Here is a 21876-nt window from a genome sequence, read left to right as displayed (position 1 = left end):
CTGTCTTGCCAAGCCAGATATGGGGCCGGAGCAGGGGTTGAGTGTCCTGATGCAGCTTCAGGACCTTTCTGCTCCTGGGGTGTGAGCCCAAAGCTTTCTTTGCTCCACAGGTGGTCCACAGGGATTTGAAACCCAGCAACATTCTCTACGTGGATGAGTCGGGAAACCCCGAAAGCATTCGGATTTGTGACTTTGGCTTTGCCAAGCAGCTGAGGGCTGAGAATGGTCTGCTCATGACCCCTTGTTACACAGCAAACTTTGTGGCACCTGAGGTAAGCGCCTTACTGAGTTGGGACCTTCCAGTAGCTCTCCCATCCCTCCCCAGCCTGTGCTCTCCCTCTGCACAGGTTCTTCTGCTCTGGAAAACTGTCCTGGAAGAGAAAATTGTGGAAATATCACTTGTAGAAAGAACAAATTTGGGATCCTAAGGGGAGTCTTCCAATTTGTCCTGCCCTGACAGGGGGCTCTGCTTAGGGGACTCAGACTGTAAAATCCCAGGGGCTTCCTAGGGTTTCTTTGCTGATTATCTGACCTGTTAAAAGAGGTGGGATGATTTTCCACTCAGTTCTTGATGCAGAAGAATGATAAAGAGCAGGCACACCACAGAGCACGTGTGCAATGTCACCAGACTGGAACATAGCTCCTGGCTCCCTTTATTTTTGATGTGCCTGGGGGGTTCTTTTGCTCCACGAAGCCACAATCTGATTTGAGTCCTGATCTTCAGTCCAGTTCCCTGCAGCTCAGCAGTGCTCGAGGAGCTTTCCATACAGACTGCATGCTGGGGACAAACTGCTCTTCAGGAGCTGAAGTGAGCTCAACAACAAGAACCAGGCACACTTATTCTTATTTTTCTTTCCTTTTATTCTCTTCAGGTACTAAAACGCCAAGGCTACGATGAGGGCTGTGACATCTGGAGCTTGGGAGTTCTGCTGTACACGATGCTGGCAGGGTGAGTGCCTCTGGCTGAGGCTGTCACCACCTTGACATGCTGACAGCTGGACCTCTCCCTGATGGTTGCTGTTACCTGGAAGTGCTCCCTGGTTACAGCACAGTAAATCCAATCTCTCTTCTCTTCCCAGCTGCACTCCCTTTGCAAATGGTCCCAGTGACACTCCAGAAGAGATCCTGACCCGGATAGGTGGGGGGAAGTTCTCCATCAGTGGAGGCAATTGGGACACTATTTCTGACATGGCCAAGGTACAGTTTGATCACAGAATCAGAGAATCCCAGACTGGTTTGGGTGTGAAGGGATCTTAATGCTCACCCAGTGCTCCCCCTGCCATGGGCAGGGACCTCTCCCACCAGCCCAAGGTGCTCCAGTGTCCAGGGTGCTTGGACACTGCCAGGGATGGGGCAGCCACAGCTTCTGGGGGCACCCTGGGCCAGGGGCTCAGCACCCTCATCCCAAATAATTTCTTCCTCATGTCCAACTTAATTCTTCTTCTAGTTTAAAGCCATCACCCCTTGTCCTATCACTACATGCCCACATAAAATTTCTTTATAAATCAATATTTGCCTGTGTTAAATTGAGGGCTTGGGGTCAAGCACAGCCAGTTTGCTATGAGGCAAGTTTAAAGCAGGCTGGGGAGGGAGGGCAGGAGAGAGAGGAGAAAAGAAAATCAGCAGTGTAGCTCCTTCCCTATGCATCTCTTCCCAGTAGCCTCTCCCTGCTTTGTTTTAGCTCTGACTGTGAATATTTTTTGCAACACCAACCTCGTGCTTGACCCATGGCAGGGTTTGCTGCTGTGTTCCCCCTCCCAGGCCCCACTGAAAACATTTTGTACAAAAGGAGATTGATGTCTGGGGACTTCAAACTTGGCCTTTGCATTTCGATTCTAATTTAGGGGCAGCCAGGTGGTATTTTTGCATTTAAGGTATGAAAATCTTCTGAAGTCTAACATTCCAAATGATGCCCTTAGGATCTGGTATCAAAGATGCTTCACGTAGATCCTCACCAGCGCCTGACAGCCAAGCAGGTCCTGCAGCACCCCTGGATCACCCAGAAGGACAGCTTGCCCCAGAGCCAGCTGAATCATCAGGATGTTCAGCTTGTGAAGGTACAAAGTCTGGGCTGGTTCCTCACATTCCTTGGGAAAGCAGCAGTCTAGGTGGGGCAATGGTGGTGTGAGAGGTGTGGGCAGGGGAGGCAACACAAGACAAGCTGTTTCTTTTGGCAGGAAAACCTAGGGAGGTTCTTCAGGGGTGTGTCAGGGAGGGAGATTTAAAGGGGGGGAGGAAGAAGATGCTCTGGGCTCCCTGTAAAGCTGTGAGTCTGAAATACTCCTCCTACACCCACATGATTCTCCTGCCTTCTCTCCAAGGGGGCGATGGCTGCCACCTACTCTGCACTGAACAGCTCCAAGCCCAGCCCCCAGCTCAAGCCCATCGAATCCTCCATTCTGGCCCAGAGAAGGGTGAAGAAACTTCCTTCCACCACCCTGTGAAGCTGGTTTGGGGCTGCAGGCACACCAGACTTTGCACACCTACAGAGGATGGGGGACAGGAGACAGGGTGGGCAATGCCTGCTCAGGAGCTCCCTTGAGGACTTCTTCTCCAAAGGCCAAGTGCCTTCCTGTTTCTGAAAGACTGGCTCCTCCTCGGGTGGACTGCTCTTTGCCAAGACAACTTCACTGTAAAACTTTTTTGAAGTGTAAATTGTCACTTTTTAAAGACATCCAGCTGTGTATATGAGAACTAGAATGTATAACTGATGGCAAGTGGCACTAAAAAGCAGCTCTGATTCACCCTGTCCTGTGTAAGGCCAGGTATTTGTTGTAGCTCCAGCGTTTCTTGGACTTGATCCTCTCCAACACCGTTGTAGATGGAGCTTTGGGGGTTCAGGCTTTGGGATTTTTTACCCCTTGAGCCTTTGGCTTTGCCCTTCCCAAAGCCAACCCTGCAGACTCCCAGCCAGCAGCACTCGTGGTTCTAAAGGACATCCCTCCCCTTCCCTTTTTGTATGTGTGTGTCCAAAGTGTAAGGCTGATTTTTCAGACCTCATCCTTTTCTCTCCTGCCTTCCCCCAGCCCAGCCAGCAGTTTTCTGAAGAAAATAAACCACGGGTATTCCAAACACCCCCTTAGATGCTCAGCACACCGGGTTTTGCTCCTTCCATCCCTTTGCTCTCCCATCTTCTTGTTCCCCCCATCAATGGAACCTTTTCCTCAGCAAAGCTGAGGCTTTGGGCTGCTGCTTTTACCATTTGTGGGTTTCCTTTCCTTCAGCAGGAACCTACAAAATAAACCATCCCTTTTTTTTTTTTTTTTTTTTTAATTTAACTTTGTTCTACAGCTGGTAACTCAGGGTTTCTTTCTGAATTGTACAATAAATATGTCATTGAGTTGATGGTTTTTTACTGACTGACTTTTAGGTGCAGAATCAGTGACTCCCGTAGTTTCCCCGTATTTAGGGGGGATAATGATTCTTGCTTGACTTTGGGGAGACCTGCAAAGCTTTTCTATCTGGCCCTCTGATGGAAAAACCAGCAGGACTGTAGCAAGGGTGAATATCACAGCTTCTCCCAGGTGCAATACCTTCTTCAGCAATGGGAATAACACAGGGCTCAACAGGAAAGGGGGCAGGATGCAGGCTGTGGAGGGGAACTTCTTATTCTCAGGACATTTTAGTGCTAATAGAAACCAACACTTAGAGGCAAACTGTGCTAGAAATAAATTCCCAACCTGTTCTGACTTGCAGGGATTGCTGAAGCTCCCTGGTTTGGCTGCTGTTCCTTGGGAGGAGCAGGAGAGCTGCAGGGACTGCAAACGTGCATGGGCTCAAGGATGAGACTGAAGCCAGCAAAGGTTCTTGTATGAATTTCTGCTACTTTGAGCTGATTGTATAATGAGAAGGGAATCTCTGTTGCTTTTCCCTTTTTGCTTAGTCCCAGTTGACTGTAAAATGGAGAATTCCAGAAAAATTTTTCCTCTGAGAGGTACTCCTCCTCTCTCCTCATCCAGGCAGGACCCTGGTGCACTCCTTGGAGCAGTTGGTGAGAAGCTGAAATAGTCCTGATTTTTCTTCTCTATTTATTCCAGCCCTAGCACCCAGTGCCAGCACACACTGGATCTTCTCACTGGGTTTGCCTCCCAGCCAAGCTGGATTTCATATTTAGCTGCTTTCTGGAGAGGGTTGTGCTCCACCACCCAAAATGCCTTCTTTAAAAATAGTGGGTTTGTCCTCCAGCACAATGTTTGTGGGGGACTCTGCCTTACGTTTCCTATAGCTGGGCAGGAACTCTCATTTCACACTCAGGTGTGAAAATTCTAGGTACCTGAAACAAATCTCTTAGAAACAGCTTCCTTTGGAGCTGGGCTCAGTTCCTATGGAGCTGTTGGGATTGAAGCAGATGTTTTCAGGCTACTTCTCACCTTGGAAAGGGGTCGGGGACTGAGCCAGTGATTGGGGTTGGAGGTGTTGGTGGTGCTCAGCACTCACTGGGATCTTCTTGGCAGTACAGACCATCAGGATGGGTCTGAAACCAAACATTTGGCCTGCCTGGCTCGTTTGTATGAATTGTGAATGGTTTCAAATATCAGTCAGGAAAAACCCTGCAACCTTTGCTTAATCCTCCCTGGAATGGTGCTGGTGGGAGGACAGTGAGTGAGAACCTGACAGTAGGATGTGCAGGGAGAGCAGCAGACCCTGTCTTGTCCTAAGTGATACCCATAGGGACAAATCCCAACACTTAGAGCATCAAACCCCTCCCCTGAGCTGGGGTATTCAGAGGAACTTTGTGTTTGGTGCAGCTGTAGCTTCTGGGACCCCCATCCTTTTGGTTGTTACAGAAGTAACAAGGGCTACACCTTGCTTTTAACCAAGTTGTTTTGAGTGATCCTTGCATAAGTAAAAATAAATCTTGATTTTTAGTTCCAAATTGACCAAGTGCTGTTACTTTTTTAATTCCAGTGCTCAATAAAAATGGACTTGTTGATCTTTCTGTGTGAGAGAACTGTAGATGTTTGTACTGGGTTAGGTGGGCCCCCTCCTTCCCTTTCTGGTTTGGTCCTGAAAGTTGAACCTTTGGCAAGGTACAGTTGGGACCAACTGCTGTCATCTGAACTGAAATTGCATTATTTGTGGTGAAAATGGGACCTGTGTGAGTCTAGGTCTGTAATGCCTGTTGGGGGGGAGCTGGGGAAGGCCAAACTAGCTGCTCCCACCAGTCTGAGGTCATTCAGCTCTAACTTGGGACAGAGAGGACACACAGCTTACCTTTGTCTGGCTTTGAAAGGGGACAAAAATGTATTTAACTTTCCACACATAAGGAAATCTTGACAAGGAAAACTGCTGGTGTTATTTCAGGTGTTTAGTAGTCGACCTTCCAGGTTTTGTCCTGTAGGTCTGTATGAAAACTCAAGGGAGCAGAAATCCCGGAATCCAGCCTTGAATAGCTGAGTCTACCTGGAATTAACCTGTATGGAAATAGCATGTTATTCCATAGACAAGGAGCCTGGAAATAATATTGAACAGCTCTATATAATACAGCTTCTGTGTAAGAAAGGTTAAACTTTCTGTTTTGGGATGTAAATCTGCATCTCTGTTGGAGAAGAGGCTGATGCAGCTGAGAGGCTGCTTTCATTCTTCCCACTGTATAAAGCAGTTGTGCCTTCCTCTTAGTGACATGGTACTGACCTCTGTCAAATTAATCAGAGCATAAATAAATGTATTTTGGCCTGATAAAAATCCCCATCCTGATTATTTAGGCTGTCTTGGTAACTGAAGGCTGGTAACTTTCTCAGCAATTCCTTTGTGAAACTTCACCGAGCAACCGATCCGCTTTTAACTTCCCATCCAATAAACACCATCTCCAAATCCCCACCTTTATGTTAGTTCATTTAATTCTTATTCCTCCATCTTTTGCCATCTGTAGCCAGCAAGTGGTGCAGCTGGAAGCCTCCTGGATGCCACCACCTCCTTCCCAAGAACGTGGGAGGCTTCGGAAGGACGCAGTGACCGCAAGCGTGTTGGACGGTATGTGGGGCGGGTGTGGTGCTTTCATATAATATTGAACAATTTAATCCTTCTTTTAACCCCGAGAAAACATTTTAAATATTTCAAAGTCTTCCCTTGCAAGTACATCAAGGGTTTTGAATAAAACCTTCATTCATGCTATGAAGGCTGGAGGTCTGCTGCCACTCCAGTTTTTTTGCCTCCGGTTATTAAAACATCAAGCTGTCTTAGTCCTTAAGCTCAGCTAACTGCTGCCTTCCTCCTTTTGTGTGACACGGGAGCACCTGCCATTAATACTAATTCTACTCTGGAGAGAAACTCCCTTTCAGATATGCTTGTCTGGAAATAAATTGATGTGTAAAAGGTCTCTTTTGTCGCGACGTGCGTGTAAAGCACTGGGGGAAGAAGCTGAGCGCTTACAAAAAGGAGCCACTGACTTCTCAAATGACGTGTGAGGAGGGGGCTGTAAATGTTAAATACAGAGGGTGAGGCTGTAAGTGATACGACTAGAGAAGGATCACATAGCTCCAGCCTCTCTTTTGGGATCAGACTGGAAGATTTTGGGTGATTTTTGTCAAAAGCTGCGGTGATAAAATTCCTGCGTTGTCTCGGGGTGGGTGGCTGAGCTGTGGGGAGACCCAGAGCTGGCAATGTTGTTTTTAAGAATACCTCCCTGCTTTTTAACACATGCAACAGAAAGTAGGAGGATTGGTGGCAAGTCCTTTGGTTGGGCCGTGGAATGAATTCCAGGGCTCTGTTGTTTTTCCTGGGACAAAAATTGGTATCGTTTGAAAAAAGGAAGCAGTGACAGAACCCTGGGTTATTTATTCTGTTACACAGACAGCAGTGTGAGACAGTGAAAGGTAAATATTTTTAGTTTTGATGGAAACAGCTATTTTCTTTGAGTTCCTTATACCCTGTGGAATGTATGACTGTCTCCTAAGAAAGAGATTTTAAGTAGATGCTTTGGGACAGGCTTTGGAGTGTCCAGGTCTGCTTTGGTACCGAAAAGCTGGATGGGGTCCTGTGGTGTGGATGCAGATTTCTGTTCTGTGGGGTGGAACCTGGCTTTCAGCTCATCAGGTTGGTTTCTAGGTCTTCCAGCAAAGAAGTAATTAATTTAATAATTAAGATAAATCAAAATATGTTCAGGGCTTGAAAGAACACAAGTGAATGGTGCCAATTACACAAACTTTCTCGAGGAGTTGGTGTCACTGCTGGTGTAGCAAACGAGTACAAAGTCCCGTGCGCTGTGCAGCTCAAATGCTGTCTTATTTTTAAACAGCAGATGGTGTTAGAAACCTGTAACAGGTGGAGCTGCTTCAGTTTCATGGGAGAGATCAGAAGGAGCAGCAGTTTTTCTGGTTTCCCTGGGGGCATTTGCTTTGCAAGATGAACAGCAAGCTGGCCTCTACTTGGGTGTGTATTACAGAGGGAAAAACTTTTGCATCGCATATGTTCATATGAAAGAAAACAATTCTGGTTTGACTTATTCTGATTATGATAAAAGGAATCTGGTAACGTTCTCTGTAATCCTCTTCTAGCAGCTCTAAAAAAAGAGAGATGTAGTGGGAGAAATGAGCTGCGTTTGCTGGTGTGCCTCGAAATCCAGCTCCAAGCTGCCATAGCCTCTTGGTTTTCTTGTCTATGAGAACAGCGCTTCTTATGCTCAAAGTGTTTTATAAACATTTAATTACTGCAGCCTTTGACTCAAAGCCAAGAAGCTCTCATTCATCTGCATCTTGCAAGGGGTGTGAAAATGATATTCAAATGACAGAATTCCAGGAAGGGCTGAGTTCAAACTCCACTTAAAGAAGCCTCCATGAGCCGGGACCTGCGAGCATCGCCTCCGCCGCTGCATTTGCAAAGGGAATTATTTCTTCAGCACTGGAAATGGTAACGTGGTTCTGGATGCCTGGAGATCTGAGGATCTGTACCCCAGGACAGGGGAGCTGCATTTTAAATCATCTTAGGGAAACGATATGCTAAGTTCTGCTCAGCCTGTGCTGTACCAACTTCTCAGGCTGCAGCCATGTCTAGACTAGAGCCGTGTTTGATCCCTGGCTCCCAACGTGTCTGTAAGCAGTAAGAAAATCACTATTGGTTAAAAGTTGTTTTTTCTCCCCCACCCACCAAACTACTTGTAATTTTAACTTGTCTTCTTCACCCCAGCCCTAAAAAGGTAAAGAAACGTGGGCTTGCAGCAGGATTTTTCTGCAGGGATGGGGAGTTTGTGACACCCGGTGGAAGCAGCAACTAAAGGTAAAAAAGTTGGTATCAATAATTTCTGGCCAACCATCTGCCTCTTTCACCAGCTCCCTTTGCTGCCCAGTGGATTGTTAAGTGCAGAGTGGGTGTGCAGTAACAGGAATAATCTGCTTTCCATGGAAAACAAAACAAAAAAAAAAAAAAGGAAAAAGAGTTGTTGGCTGGGTGCATGTTTTTGTGGCTGCACAGAAATGATCACTTCAGGACAGGGCAGGAAACCTACATGAATTGTTCCTCTGTGAGATTCATATGAACTGACCCTGACCTCACTGGCTTGAGGAGGGGTTATCCTAACCTCTTGAGGAGAAAACTGAGGTTTGCAGCTGCTGACATTTCATGGAATCATGGAATGCTTTGGGTGTAAAGAGACTTTAAAGCTCCCCCAGTGCCCCCCCTGCCATGGGCAGGGACCCCTCCCCCAGCCCAGGGTGCTCCAAGCCCCATCCAAGGGGTCCATGAAAGCTTCCAGGGATGAGGCAAACATAATTAATGCCCCTTGACTTAATCAGCGAGGAATCATGGAAGGGTTTGGGCTGGAGGGGACCTTAAAGCTCATCCAGTCCCACCTGGACAATCCAGGGACCCCTCCCCCAGCCCAGGGTGCTCCAAACCCCATCCAACCTTGGACACTGCCAGGGATGGGGCAGCCACAGCTTCTGGGGGCACCCTGGGGCTCAGCACCTTCACCCCAAAGAATTTCTTCCAGACTTTCCTGTAATTCTGAAGGCATAGTGTGAAGCCCCTTGAATAAAAGCCATTTGCTGGCAGTTAGACCCTTTTTAATGAGACAGATCCCTGATTTCAAGGCCCCAGAGCACTTGCTCTCTGTTCAGTGAGTTGTGAGCACATGATGAGTAGCGAGTCAGGCAGTAAAACAGGAGTCCCTTTCCCTTTGCCTGTGCTGTTTAAAGAAGGGGTAGGGAGCTCCTCTGATGTTTCATTAAAGCTGGCTTTGCTCCTTGTGGCAGAGCAGATTTAATCAGACCCGCCTCCCAGTTCCAGCTGCTGGGTTTGAACGCTCTGATCTGTGCACTGGGTGCACGTCTAATTATGGAGGCAATTCCCATGGATACCAAGAAGAATTGTCTGTACAGGCAAAAATGATCCCAGCTGGGAAAACAGGGAAGGAAAACGTGTTGAAATATTCAGGAAGGGACTTCAAAAGTTTCTGGATGTGTCAGTGAAAAAGACATTTCTGGTGTTCTTGCACCCCAATGTGCAAATCTTCATGTTTTAAAAGTAAGATATGGGTTGGGTTTCTTCTGCTTTGCAACAGCTGCTGCTTTTTGTGCTGCTTTGGAGGATTTCACCAGCGCAGCAAAACTGAATTTCTCCCCCTCCTTGTTACCTGCGTCCACTGCATTTTTACCCCTGGTTTTGTACCCTGCAAGGTTCCCCCTGCTCACCTGTCAAGCAGGAGAAGTGTGTTGCCAGAAAATGGCCAAGAGTTTGTGTTTCCACAAGGGCAACACCCTGGGTGAGGCAGCAGCTTTCCCCCGGAGCTGGCGGGTGGAGGGCTGGTAATTCTGGTTCCTGTGTGTGCTGGGGTAAGTTACTCCCCCTTCTGCCTCCTTCTTCTGAACCCTTTGAATTTAAATAACATCTTTCTGTATAAATGAATATTTGAAGGGTCTGCTGAAGGAAAAAGAGCACCACCTGGTTAAAAAAACAGAGGGGGGAAAATACCTAGTCATGCGCTGCTCAGATGTGGAAAATCAAACAAATATGATTTAAAATTATTTTGTTCAGCTGTGAGGCCTTACGTTCAAACTGCACAGGGAAAAAACATTTTTTTTTTTAATTTTTTGACTACACAAATTAAAAAGTGGTTTTGAGGTGGGTTTTATTTTTGGTTTGGTGTTTCTGGGTTTTTTTGGGTTTTTCTCTGGTTTGTTTGGAGGTTTTTGAGAACATCCTAATCAACTGCACAATGGCTGTAACTTGTATTTATTTCCCTAATTTATCTCCAGCAGGAGCTCAGACACTTTTCAAGATGTTGCTAGCTAAAACAAACACAGAGAATAAGAAAAGCTGCAGTACTAGTAGGTTGGATTTCCATCTCTTTCTCATCCAGGGCACCTGCTCCCCTTCCCCCCCACCACCCTCCCCAAGTCTTCCCAGCTGTCTGTCTGTCTCATTCATGTCAATTAGAGATTCAATGCTGCCTGATTTAATTGGCCTGACTTTCCCCTCTCATAGAAACCCAAGTGAAGGCAGGGCAGGCAACCAGGCAGCTCTCCTGCCTGCCCAGAGATGGGGTCTCTCCCTGGGTTGGGACTCATTTGTGGAGCAGGGCACAATAACCTGTTTGTTACCATCCATGATGGAGAGGTTGGTGACCTCCTAACAGGGATGGCACCCAGGCAACGATGCCATTTGAAAGCTCAGGGGATATTTCTGAGCAGTTTAGAAATTTTCTGTGACCGTTCTCTCACCTCAGCTTGGCTGTTCTGGTGCTGCAGAGGTCAAGATTTGCTGCCATGTCCCTCCTGCCAGGAGGCTGACTCCATGGGCACCAAGGTCAGTAATCGACACGACTTCCACCAACCTCAGCCATGGAGGGTTCATCCTTCTCCTTGAGTCTGAGCCCAGGAGCACTTCACCAAGAGGAAGGGCTGACCAAGACCTGGGGTGTACGTGAGCCCTGACCCCTCTCCCTGCTTCGGGCAGCAGACTCGGAAGCAAACCAGCTCAGATGAGATGTTTGCCATCCCTCTGCTCCCCCTCCGACAGCCAAATCCCAGGAACCAGACCTGACCTACTTCTTCTCCCTGGCTCCTTGCTTGTGGCTCCCTGACAGATTACTCAGCCCTTCTTCAGCTCTCAGCAGAAATGTGAGGTTCCCAAATAGCCATCCCACAGAGGCGTCAATATTAAACAGCAACAGTACCATCTAGTGTCTTTGATGTACAGAGAGCATCACTCAGGAGGGGAAGAGGAAATCTGGGAATTAGCGAGGCCGAGCAAGGTCCCAGATTAGCAAACAAGATCCTATCTTCCCATTCATTTGGATTTAGGAAGCAAATCATGCTGATGCTGCAACAGTCTTGCTTCCAGAGAGCGACACTGCCTTGGGAGACAAATCCCATTTTTAGCCTAGTGACTCCCTGCTGAACCCAGCCCTGCCCCACGCTCCCTCTGCTGGTAACCAACTAATTGATTTAATTGTGCTCACAACTTCGCACGCACAACAGCAAAGCCTTCTGACTGCCTGAGATGCAGTTTAGGGCTGTGGTGATTCCTCATTCCCTTTTCCCCTGAAGAGCCACCAGTGAAATCCTGAATTGGACCCGTGAAATAGATCCAGTTCCATTTATTCCATAAAAAAAAGGTCCTGAGCATAAAGGGCCTGCTTCAAGCAGATCTGAAATTATACACTCTCCTTCACAGCTGAAGAAATCAGATTAGAGCATTTCTTTCTCCACCAAAGGGGATGGATGCAGGCTTGCTACATCTCTCCATTGTCTGTCCTGAGCAGTTGTCCCTGTAAGGATTCCCAAGGGATCCTTTGGAGGCACAGTGGGCTAAGGAGGGAACTTCTCACAGCTCTGTGGCCACACACGTGTGCACGTCGCCGCTCTCCCAGTGCAAGAGGCTGGAAGCACATGCACAAAAGGCACCAGATTGAAGAGAGGTGACAGAAAACCCAACTCTGCAGCACTTCCAGTGTTCTGTCAAACCCATTAAATGCCATTGGTACCAGCAGTAGAAACTGCTTTGCTGGCTGATGAGATGTGTCCCCTCTTGGCTGTCAGGAGCACAGCGCTGCCCGAAGTCCGCTCAGCCTTGCTCGTGGGCTGATGAGTGCCTGATGATTTTCTGCTTTCAAATTAAACAGAAAACTAAATTAACAAATTAATTGTTTGCCATGTTTTCCCTCGGTCGCCATCAGCTGCCCGAGGACCTGCAGCCAATCCAGAGCCCATCTCTGCAGTCTCGAGGAGAAGGTGGAGCCCTGTGCCAGGTCCTGCTATCTACCAAGTGTCAGTCATGTTAATTTTAAATTACTTTTGTACAGCTTGGTGTCAAAACGATTAAAGCATGAAAAGAAAAACTGAACTAGAGGGAGGGAAGAGGGGGGGGGAGAGAGAATGAATAATTTACCTTGCATTTACAGCAAGGACACTTAGATTTCTTTAACTCCTCAACTTGGAGAAGCCTGAAACTTTTCATTCCTCAGCTGTAACCTGCTTGGGACTGAGCAGGTGCTCTGGATCCTTGTAGTCTGTGGGGAGGCAATAGCTGCTGGCAGCCTGAAGCTGTGATTTTTATCTCAGTTTCTTCCCAGACTTTTCTCCACACTGCACTCACTGCTTGTTGCAATCTCCAGCACAGACAAACCCACCCACCACATGCAGATGTTTTCTCACCTCCTCAGTGCACCACTCCCCACTGCCTCGACTCCATAACCCGCACGTACTCTGCTGGATCATCACCCGCTCAGAAAATGTAGAAATGTGTCATCAGATATGGCCTTAAATGTGCAAGAATTAGAGTTGTAGGATTGCAACATAACAGCCCTGTAGCTCGCTGCCTCTAGTGCTCACAACCAGCCCACAAGCATTGTGAAAAGCTTTGGTTTGGGGGCAGAGACTGCTTTTCTCTCTCTCCTTAACTCCAGGCTTGGCTTCTTTCTCTTTCCAGCCACCCAATGGTATAATCAGTGGTCTCTGAAACACCATCCTAAATCTGTTGAGGCCAGAAGAACAGCAAAAGGATTTGTAAGAGGGCAGCTTGGCATCACCAGAAAATGTAAAACAAGCTTGGCCACTTCTGTTGATGTTTACTGTGTCTTGAGCTGATACATAAGAGCATCTTCCAGTCACTAGAAAAGGCTGTAAGTATTCTGAATTGTTTTGTCTAGAGGGGCTAAACTTGCCACGAGGTGCCATCAACAGGTGATCAGGTAGGGTGACAGAGCTGTTGGAGAAAGAAGAATCCAGGAGTACCTGGAGTATAACACATGCTGCAGGATGTCTGTAGGAAGAAAACAATTCCCCTAGTGGGGGGAGGCCTGAAAAATTAGCATGCCAGCTTGGCAATTTTTGTTCTGTCTTCTCACTACCTCTCCTTGGTAGTGAGAAGGAGAGGAGACACCTCTGTCTATTCTCCCTGCATTTTACTTCTTTGGCCTTAGGTCACACGCAGCCTCGCCAGATCCCAAACAGGTTGTGTGACGGGTTGAGAAGTGTGCTTGAAATTTCCTCCTCCAAAAGTACTTGTCTGACTTCTCCAACGTGTTTGTGCTGGCTCAGTAATCTCCACCTCTCTTCATCCTCATGGCTGGAGCTCCTGTGACCTGCAGTGTCTCCAGTGAGAAGGTGGGCAGGGGAACACAGGCCCCCTGCCTCTCTCCGTGGCAGTGGGGTGGGTTTGCATGGGCAGGAGCTGGGGCTGGGCTGCAGCATCACAGGGGCTCTCACACAGGCATGGAAATGTTTCATCCATTAACTGCTGGATTCCCTTCATGTGATGATGTTTCTTTAGCTGCTGGTGCATGAGGATGTTCTTTCACTCAAGGGTTTTTTTTTGTTTTTTCTGCATCCTACACCCAGGAGGAAGCCGGGAAGATGAAGAACAGCATCTCCTGCTGCTTGATTTCATAGAATCAGTAAATCCCAAACTGGTTTGGTTGGGAAGGGACCTTAAAGCTCATCCAGTCCCACCTGGACAATCCTGGGACCCCTCCCACAGCCCAGGGTGCTCCAAGCCCCATCCAAGCTTGGACACTGCCAGGGATGGGGCAGCCACAGCTTCTGGGGGCACCCTGGGCACCCTCACACCCAAGAGTTTCTTCCCAATGTCCACCCTAAATCCCTCGTCCAGTTTAAACCCATCACCCCTCATCCCATCCCTCCAGGCCCTTGTCCCAAGTCCCTCCCCAGCTTTCCTGGAGCCCCTTCAGGCACTGGAAGGTGCTCTAAGGAGCACCTGGAGCCTTCTCCAGGCCAAACAACCCCTTCCTTCCTGGAGCTCGGGGACCCAGCTGAGGGCACCCCCAGCCCTGCCCCCGGCACCCCGAGTCACGCTGGGCACAGGGCCCGGCCCGGCCTCCCCCTCCTGCTCCTCACATCAAATCCCAAACTGGTTTGGGTGTGAGGGGACCTTAAAGCCCCCCCAGTGCCCCCCCTGCCATGGGCAGGGACACCTCCCCCAGCCCAGGGTGCTCCAAGCCCCATCCAACCTTGGACACTGCCAGGGATGGGGCAGCCACAGCTTCTGGGGGCACCCTGGGGCTCAGCACCCTCACCCCAAAGAATTTCTTCCCAATATCAAACCTGAGTTTCAGTAACAACCTTCCAGATATACTGTGGGGGAGTACTGAGTATCAAGTACTCCAGCCTGATAACCACAGCTTTCCCTCTTTAATGTGCTCCTAGCACTGGAACAGCAGTGATATAAAACTAACACCATTTTCACTAGGTTCTGGTAATCTGTGTTCAGAGTGATCTCTGCTCATTTGAGTACCTTTAAAAATAAAAAAATGTCATCAGTTGAAATGTTAAAAGTACAGGTGTAAGTATTTCACAGGTTCTGGCAATTGTTTAAATAGCACACAGTTCTCAATCAGGTTTTTTTTGTTTTTTTTTTCCCCCCCCACCAAGCAGGACTGCCCTTCTACCTGGTGCTGAGGAGCTCACAGAACAGCAGGAGAGGGATTTGTAGGAGATCTATGGCCAACACTTCAGGTAAATCATTTCCAACTGCAAAATCTGTACCTGTCAGTTATGAAACGGTTTCAAATTCTAACTTGTCTGCCAGCCAGGTAATTAACATCATTAATTGAACAAACGTCAGCCAGAATTATTGACTTACTACAGAAAGGTGTCTCAAGGTGTGTCTTTACATCTTACAGGATGGTGCTGGGGATCCCAGTGCTGGGCAGTGGGTGCAGAAGGCACAGGAGCACCCAGGAGTCACTGAAAACACTCAGGTGGTGGATGTTAAAGGGGTCCCTGCTGGAGTGGTTGCCATAAAAACAAGAGGACAAACAAGAACTTAGAGCACCCTAAAAGGGCTTTTAGGAATAAGCCACTTTTCCTCAATTAAGAGTTCATGAAATTAGGGAGCTGGGGTCTTTTTTTTTTTTTTTTCTTTTTCTCTCCAACATTTAAATTTCCTGCAGTTGGATGAGAAGAATTTGAGTTCTGAGTTTTAATGTGTGGGTTTGGGGTTTTTTTTTAGGCTTTTGATAATCCCCCCATAATAATTTAAACTATCTACCAGGCAATGTAAAGCTTTTCAGTCCAGACTATTGAATCAGCTCTTTGTTGGCAGACACTTTATCCCCTTGAAGTACCCAGGATGATTTATTCTTATGGCACAGGGAGACAAAGTGACATTTTCCTATCTCCTGTTATCTAAACACGAGATTGCAATTACTCCAAACCAACTAACATCAGAATGTGGGGTGCTATTGGCTTCCTAATAGTGGCTGTTTATTAGGTTTCTCCAGGACCTGCCTTTTTTATTGAGGGGAAAAAAACAAGGGGGAGGGGGGAAGGGGGGGGGTCTGGAAACCATCCATTCTCAAACCAAGTTTTTTGAAGGAGTTGTTTTTAATTTGCTGACTTGCTCCCAAGAAAGCTGTCTCTGTGTGTAAATTTGCAGATCTGCTGATGAGTAATCAGTGAGCTTTTGTGTTTTAATATTTTGATGGTAGAAAGGAAGCAGCACAAGACTGACAGAATAAATATATGTTATTTACAAGATGGTTTGTACTGATTGGAGTACACAGAGCAAAATAGTAAAAGTGCAACAAAGAGAGCAACTAACTAAAAGTGAGAGATTAAGAGGGAGCTGAGGCCTAAAACAGAGCACAGATCATCTTTGCCCAGTGCTGGAGGAGTGTAAAGCTGAGAGATGGTTCCCTCTTTGTCCTCTAGAGCTGGAGGCTGCCCCTTTCCAGTAGACCCTGAACTACTTTAGAGCTAAACCAGTGATTTCACAGAGATCAGGAGGCCAAGCACAACCTTCCCCCTCAATTTACATTTGGATTTTAGCTTTGGAAGTGAAGCCATGTCCAAATTCAGGGAATGGTATGAAGGAAATGGAAGCATACAGAAGGTGCCAGCTACCTAGAATCAGGAAATTTCCATGGCAATGCTTGGTCACTAACAGGATTTGCAGGTTTCTGCTTGCTGTAATGGATCTTTCTCTTCCACATAATTTCATTACACGTTTCCTGCTTTCCCTGAGTAGTCCCAGCATCCCCAAACCTCAGAGATTCCACGAGGAAAGGGTTTGTTGTATGTTTTCATTTTACAAGAGTCAGATTGCAACAGCAGAGAGGATCAACACCTCCAGGTTTTAAGGGTGATAAACTCTGGGAACTGGCAGAGCCAGAGAGATGAGCTTCAAAGAGGCAAAAAGTTTGAGAAGACAGAGGAAGTAAGGAACTGTTAGGCAGCATCACTAAGCCCGTATCTAATGAACCATACGGTTTAACTGATGCTCTGTGTCCTTGTTTGTGTATCACGGGCATTTATCAGCAGACATGCTTTCCCGTCCTGTTTTTTTCCACTTCATTTTTTTTGTGGCTTGCCTACAACCCTGCTTTTTTACTCTTAATAAGTACTATAGTGTAGACACCCCCCTCAACCCTCCCCCCCTTCAAAAGCCCTCTCAACTTGCAGGTATCTTTTTGGTGAGCCTAAGCGGGGAATGAGTTTTAGGAAAGCCTGAAGAAAGGCTGTTGTTTGGAAGTGCGTCCCCAGCCAGGAAAGAAAGGATAAACTACTGTAACGGGGGCAAGAGAAGCAGCGCAGGTGTTCGTGAGCCGGCCCTGTTTCCTCCATTTCTTCACCCAAGAGTTTGCGTTCTGCTCTCTGAACCAAGGAGCTCCCTGCTCCAGCAGCAGGGTGGGAAGGGCTGGCAGGGCCGTGTCCCCACAGTGTCCCCAGTCCGGGGAGCTCCTCAGGTCCCTTCCCCAGGGCTGGGAGCAGGCAGGAGCCTCAGGCAGCGGCCGCCCCGCCATCGCTCCGCAGGCCTCGCCGCAGCGGCAGGCAGAGGGCAGCAAAGGGAGGGTTTGCACTTTTTTTTTTTTTTTTTTTTTTTTTTGTTCTCAGCCCTTTGCAGTTGGAGCTTTCCAGCCCGATTGTGCTAAATGCTTATGTACCAGTGTTTCCATTTACAAACTCAGCCTTCCCCTCCCCCTCCCCGGGCCGCTCTCCCATTAACTCACCGCCGCTGCAGCCTTCTCCCACTGCCCGTGAGGGGCTCGGAGAGGGCTCAGAACCACCCCAGGAGGGAGGAATTGCCTCCCCCAGGCCCAAGAAACACAGGGGGAAGAAAGGGCAGCTTTGGAGGGTCTCTTGCCGCGCCCTTCCCCACCGGGCTGCACCTCCCCTGGCAAGGCCGGCATGAAGTGCTCTTCGTTCCCCAACCACCCCGTCACCTCCTCCCGCTCCCCACCCCTCTCCTTCGGGGCGCTCCTCAGGTTATAAAGGAGGAAAAAAGAAACGTTCTCCCTCCTCCCACCCACCCCCCAGCCGGCACGGCGGTTACTGAGGGAGTTTCTCCCTCACTTCTCAGTGCTCCATCTACACAGGAAGAAGGGGAAAGGGGGGAGGATCGGCTTGAGGGGGTGTCAGCGGGCTCCGGGGCTGTCCGGGCTGAGTGTGCGCGTCCCCGGTGTGGTGGGGGCTGTGCCGTGCCCCCTCCCCGCTCCCGGCCTGGGACTCTTTCTCTCCCGCCCCCCCAACCCCCCCCGCCTCGCTCCTAAGCGGGAGTTTCCAGGAAGCGCTGAGAGGAGCCGCAGCACCGCGCAGCCTCTCGCACAGTCAGCTCCTTCCGCCGGGACCGTGGCAAGAACGCCAAGTAGTCCCAAACCACATCTCCCCCTTCAACCGACAGAAAACTCCTTCTCTCTCTCCCTTAGCGGAACACGGTTGTAGAAACTGGGAGAGAAGTGCTTCTCTCTCTCACCCCACGGACTCGGCAGGGATAAATTAAAAGGAAGCGGTAGAGGGGGAGGGGAGGTTAAAAAAACCAAGAGCCGGCTCCGGCGGAGGGATCCGGAGGCGCGGAGGAGTGAGGAGGCGCGGGGAGCTCAGCGCGAGGGAGGGGAGTGAGCGGGAAAACGCGGAGCGGAGCCGGGAGCAGCGGTCGCTGCCTCCCTCTTTCCCCCCCACCCCGGGGAATGAGGGGGCGGCCACCCGGCAGCCCCCCCCTCCCCCACTGCTCCCCTGTACCGGGGCTTAGCGGTGAAGTTCGGGGAAACTTTCCCCTGCTCGAAAGTGAGGGGCTGGGGTAGCGCCTCAGACCCCCCCCCTCCCTCATCCCCCTTTGCTTCACTGACGCGGTGCCCTCCTGGCAGGTGAGCGCCCTCGGAGCAGTCTCCACACGGGCCCCGGGGGTTGAGCCTTTCCCTTGCCCCACTGCACGTCTTGGGTTCTTTTTCTCTCCTTCAGGGCCCGTGTTTCTGTCAGCACACCTGGGCCCTCCCTCCGGCCCTCCTGCGCCTCACAGATAAGGAGCTGGGCTCACCCCACCCCACTTGGTGGCCACCCCACGGGCAACTTTATTGGGTTCGTTTTTTGGTTTTTTTTTTCTGGATAAGCAGACCTCGGAATCGCCGAAAGGCACCGCCACGTTGAGGGGAAGTTTGCCCTAGTTCCCCTCGCCCGCCCTCCCCGGATATTTGACTTCGCACAGGACCCCACAAATCCTCCAGCTGCCCCTGGACGAGAGCTTCACATCCTCCCGTTAACCCTGCAGGGAGAGCAGGGCAAGAAACTGTGATCTAAAGCCCTAACGCCCCCGGTCCCCTCCCCCTATCCCAGTTACACAGGCTTCGTGTCCTCCTATTAACCCTGTGGAGAGAGGACAAAAGCTAAACTATGATCCTGCACTGCTTCCCCCATCCCATTCCCAGCTACATGAGCTTCACATCCTCCTGTTAACGCTGAAAGGAGAAGAGAACAAGAGCTGCTGATGATTGTAAGGCCTTGCTTGGTTTCTCCCCACCCCCTCTGCCTGCCCCATCCCCCACTGCAGCTCCCATAGACTTCTATCCCTCCCATTAACGCTGAAAGGGGAGGACAGGAGCTCTGATGGGTTTTTCTCAGGCTTACTCTGTTTTCTCCCCCCCTACCAACCAATACCAGCTCCACAGCCCTGCATAAGTGCAAAGCGTGCATCTGGCTCTGCTAGCACACCGCCTGAATGCCCCCTTTCCTCTGAGATCCACAGGAAAAAAAAAACCAAAAAGCCCAAACGATTCCCCTCGTTTTGCTTATTCATTATAAAGGGGTTGGTAACGTGCTTTTTAAAACGTGTGATCTCTTGTTTCAGAAGCATCTGTGTTCTAAGGTTTTTGTCTTATCTCAAATGTAGCTCTTCGGAATAATCTCTTGAAGTGCTCCATTTTTGTCCTTAAAGTTGTATTTTATTACCTCTTCTGGATCAGTGAAGGTTTAACCCTTTATGTGGGAAAATCAGCAGTCACTTTAGGAAAACCTTGCCTTTCTTTACTAATTCATGCTTATAATAATATTTTATTGAGGGAGGGTTGGTTTTTTTCCGGACCAGTCCTGATGCCTGCTGAAAGAAGTGTGAGCTTCAGCGCTGATTAAAGTCATGTATGAGTTAATGAGAAGCTTGCAGAGTATGTGAAGCAAGAGAAAATCTTTAACCAGCTCTGCTGTTCCTTCTACATACCACAAACTTGTAAGCTGTAACCAGAAGGTGGATTGAATATGAGTGAAATGCTGCAGTAGGAGACTCTTGTAATTGCATCACAGGTGGATGCTCACACAATTAATGTGTTCTCATTTCCAAAATATCTTAAAGTTGGGGGGTTTAGAGTGTTTTTAGACTTGGTATTTTAAAGGATTGTTGAAATCCTTGGTTGAAAGATACCACAAGCCTATAAGCTATTATTTTCCAGAATTTTTCTTTTTTGGTTAAATTATTTTAAACAACCTTCCCCTCCCCTCCTTCCCTGGGTTAATAGATGGGTAACACGTCAGAGCCTCTCAGGTGCTGGAGGAACATCAGTGGTGGTGTCAACATTCTAGTTGTGGGACTTCTAATTTAAGAAGCAAATCGTCATAAGGAATAAGATCAAGGCAGAATCCTGCTTGCATTTAGGTCCAAATATAAAATACACTTTGGAAGGAGTCCCCAGTGAACACTGAGAATAATTAAGTAAAAATAAAACCTTTCACTTCAGCTCCCCTCTTCCTCTTTTAATGCAGACAAGTGCAATGCTGCTTTCATTCCACCATTTTCTTTATGTGTCCTGATATATCTCAGTTTTCTATTGCATTTTAAATCCTCAAGTGAGTTACCATTTCTATGATTTGGGGGTATTTCTAGACCATGCTTTTAAAGACATCATCTCACTGTGTCCCAAAAGGAGCTATTGAGCAGTTATTCTCAGAAAAAGGGCTGAACTTCTTACAGTTTTGCCTTTCCAAATGTCTTCATTTTGTTTTTCCCCTGTAATTTTCATACTTAATTGTTGAATTCCTTTTTCTTTAAGTAAATATTTATTAGGACCAGTTGGATTTGTTTTCATCTTCTTTTAAAAGAACAGAGCTTTGTGGCTGAGACAGGCACTTTCTACTGTATTGAAGAGATGACATTTAAAAAAAAAAAAAAAAGAGTGAAGGAAAGTTGTCTTGTGCTGGGAATGTCAGTGCCATTTTTGGAAAACAGTACTATAGGAAATGGAGATGAAAAATATGTTTTATGCTGGTGGGAACTGGTAATGAGGCTAAGAGAGGATTTGATGTCTCAGCAAAGCAATCATTACAAGGGAAAAAACGGGACTTTATCATCCATTTGTAAAAGTTCTCTGGCTGAATATCCTTGTGGGGATCTGAAATTTGGCTCAGGTCTGTTTATGAACATCTGTTGAATGGAATTTTAAAAAGGCACAGATTATAATCTTAGTTTCTGGTGACTGTTGAAGATGATAAATAAAACAAAACAAATGTACCTTCAAGTACATTGGTTTTTTTTAATAATGAGCTCCATGAGTGTTCAGTAATCTCTACTGATTGCCTGGTCCTGGATGTGTTTTTTCTTTAGTATATAGAATACAGACTCTCCCCCTTTCTGTAGCTGTTTGATTACATTTGGATACTTTCCTGGTAAGCAAGCTTTCAACTTTTATTTTTGGGTGCCAGGAGCCTCTTGGGTTTTGATGCCTGATGGCACAAGGGTCACAGTGTGATCTCTGAGGGGGAATGTTGAGGACTGTTGGGTGTTCCCAGCACTGGAACATCCAACTGGAACACAGCAATCCATTTGCTTGGATTCACATCCTGCCCACCTGGCTTCTGCTAGGTTTTTGTAAATGCAATCACTCTGTGTCCACTGTCTCTGGATAGTCCTGCTTCAGCATCTATTTCTGCAGTGGTTGTGACCTCTTGGTATTCAGTGAGGTCTTCACTGTAATTTTCCTTTCTATTATTTTGCCTCTTTTGCAGCCTGATGTGTTTGCTGTTGTTTTCTATTAGAAGCAAGAATCCTGTGAAAGCTTCAGCTCAAAATTTAGGTCATCTCTGATGGAGGAAGGAAGACCTGAAAAGTAAAAATAAGATTTCAATGTGCCTTTAAAAGTGACAAGTCTTTTGGAAAAAAAAAAAACCAACAAAACAAAAACCCACAACAAAACCCCCAAAACCAAAACAGTGTACAAAGTCC

General features: G+C 47.9%; 1 protein-coding gene and 1 long non-coding RNA gene across 3 annotated transcripts in view; both read left to right on the top strand.

Moving 5' to 3' along the window:
- RPS6KA1 (ribosomal protein S6 kinase A1) overlaps positions 1-3345 on the top strand; it is a 37208-nt gene extending 33863 nt beyond the window's left edge. For both annotated transcript variants that reach the window (XM_071767796.1, XM_071767797.1), the window contains exons 19-23: positions 111-272; positions 873-949; positions 1080-1197; positions 1920-2057; positions 2322-3345. In XM_071767796.1, coding sequence (XP_071623897.1) covers positions 111-272; positions 873-949; positions 1080-1197; positions 1920-2057; positions 2322-2444 — 618 coding nt within the window. In that variant the 3' untranslated portion in view covers positions 2445-3345. The remainder of the gene's footprint in view (positions 1-110; positions 273-872; positions 950-1079; positions 1198-1919; positions 2058-2321) is intronic.
- A 14586-nt stretch (positions 3346-17931) lies between these two features.
- LOC139807207 (uncharacterized) lies at positions 17932-21165 on the top strand. The gene is made up of 2 exons (XR_011730491.1): positions 17932-18538; positions 18785-21165. It is a non-coding gene; the product is annotated as an uncharacterized lncRNA (long non-coding RNA).
- Positions 21166-21876: the final 711 nt, after the last annotated feature.

The sequence above is a fragment of the Heliangelus exortis genome, chromosome 24, assembly GCF_036169615.1.
Source record: "Heliangelus exortis chromosome 24, bHelExo1.hap1, whole genome shotgun sequence".
NCBI classification, from domain to species: Eukaryota; Metazoa; Chordata; class Aves; order Apodiformes; family Trochilidae; genus Heliangelus; species Heliangelus exortis.
This window is presented reverse-complemented; position numbering and strand designations above follow the sequence as displayed.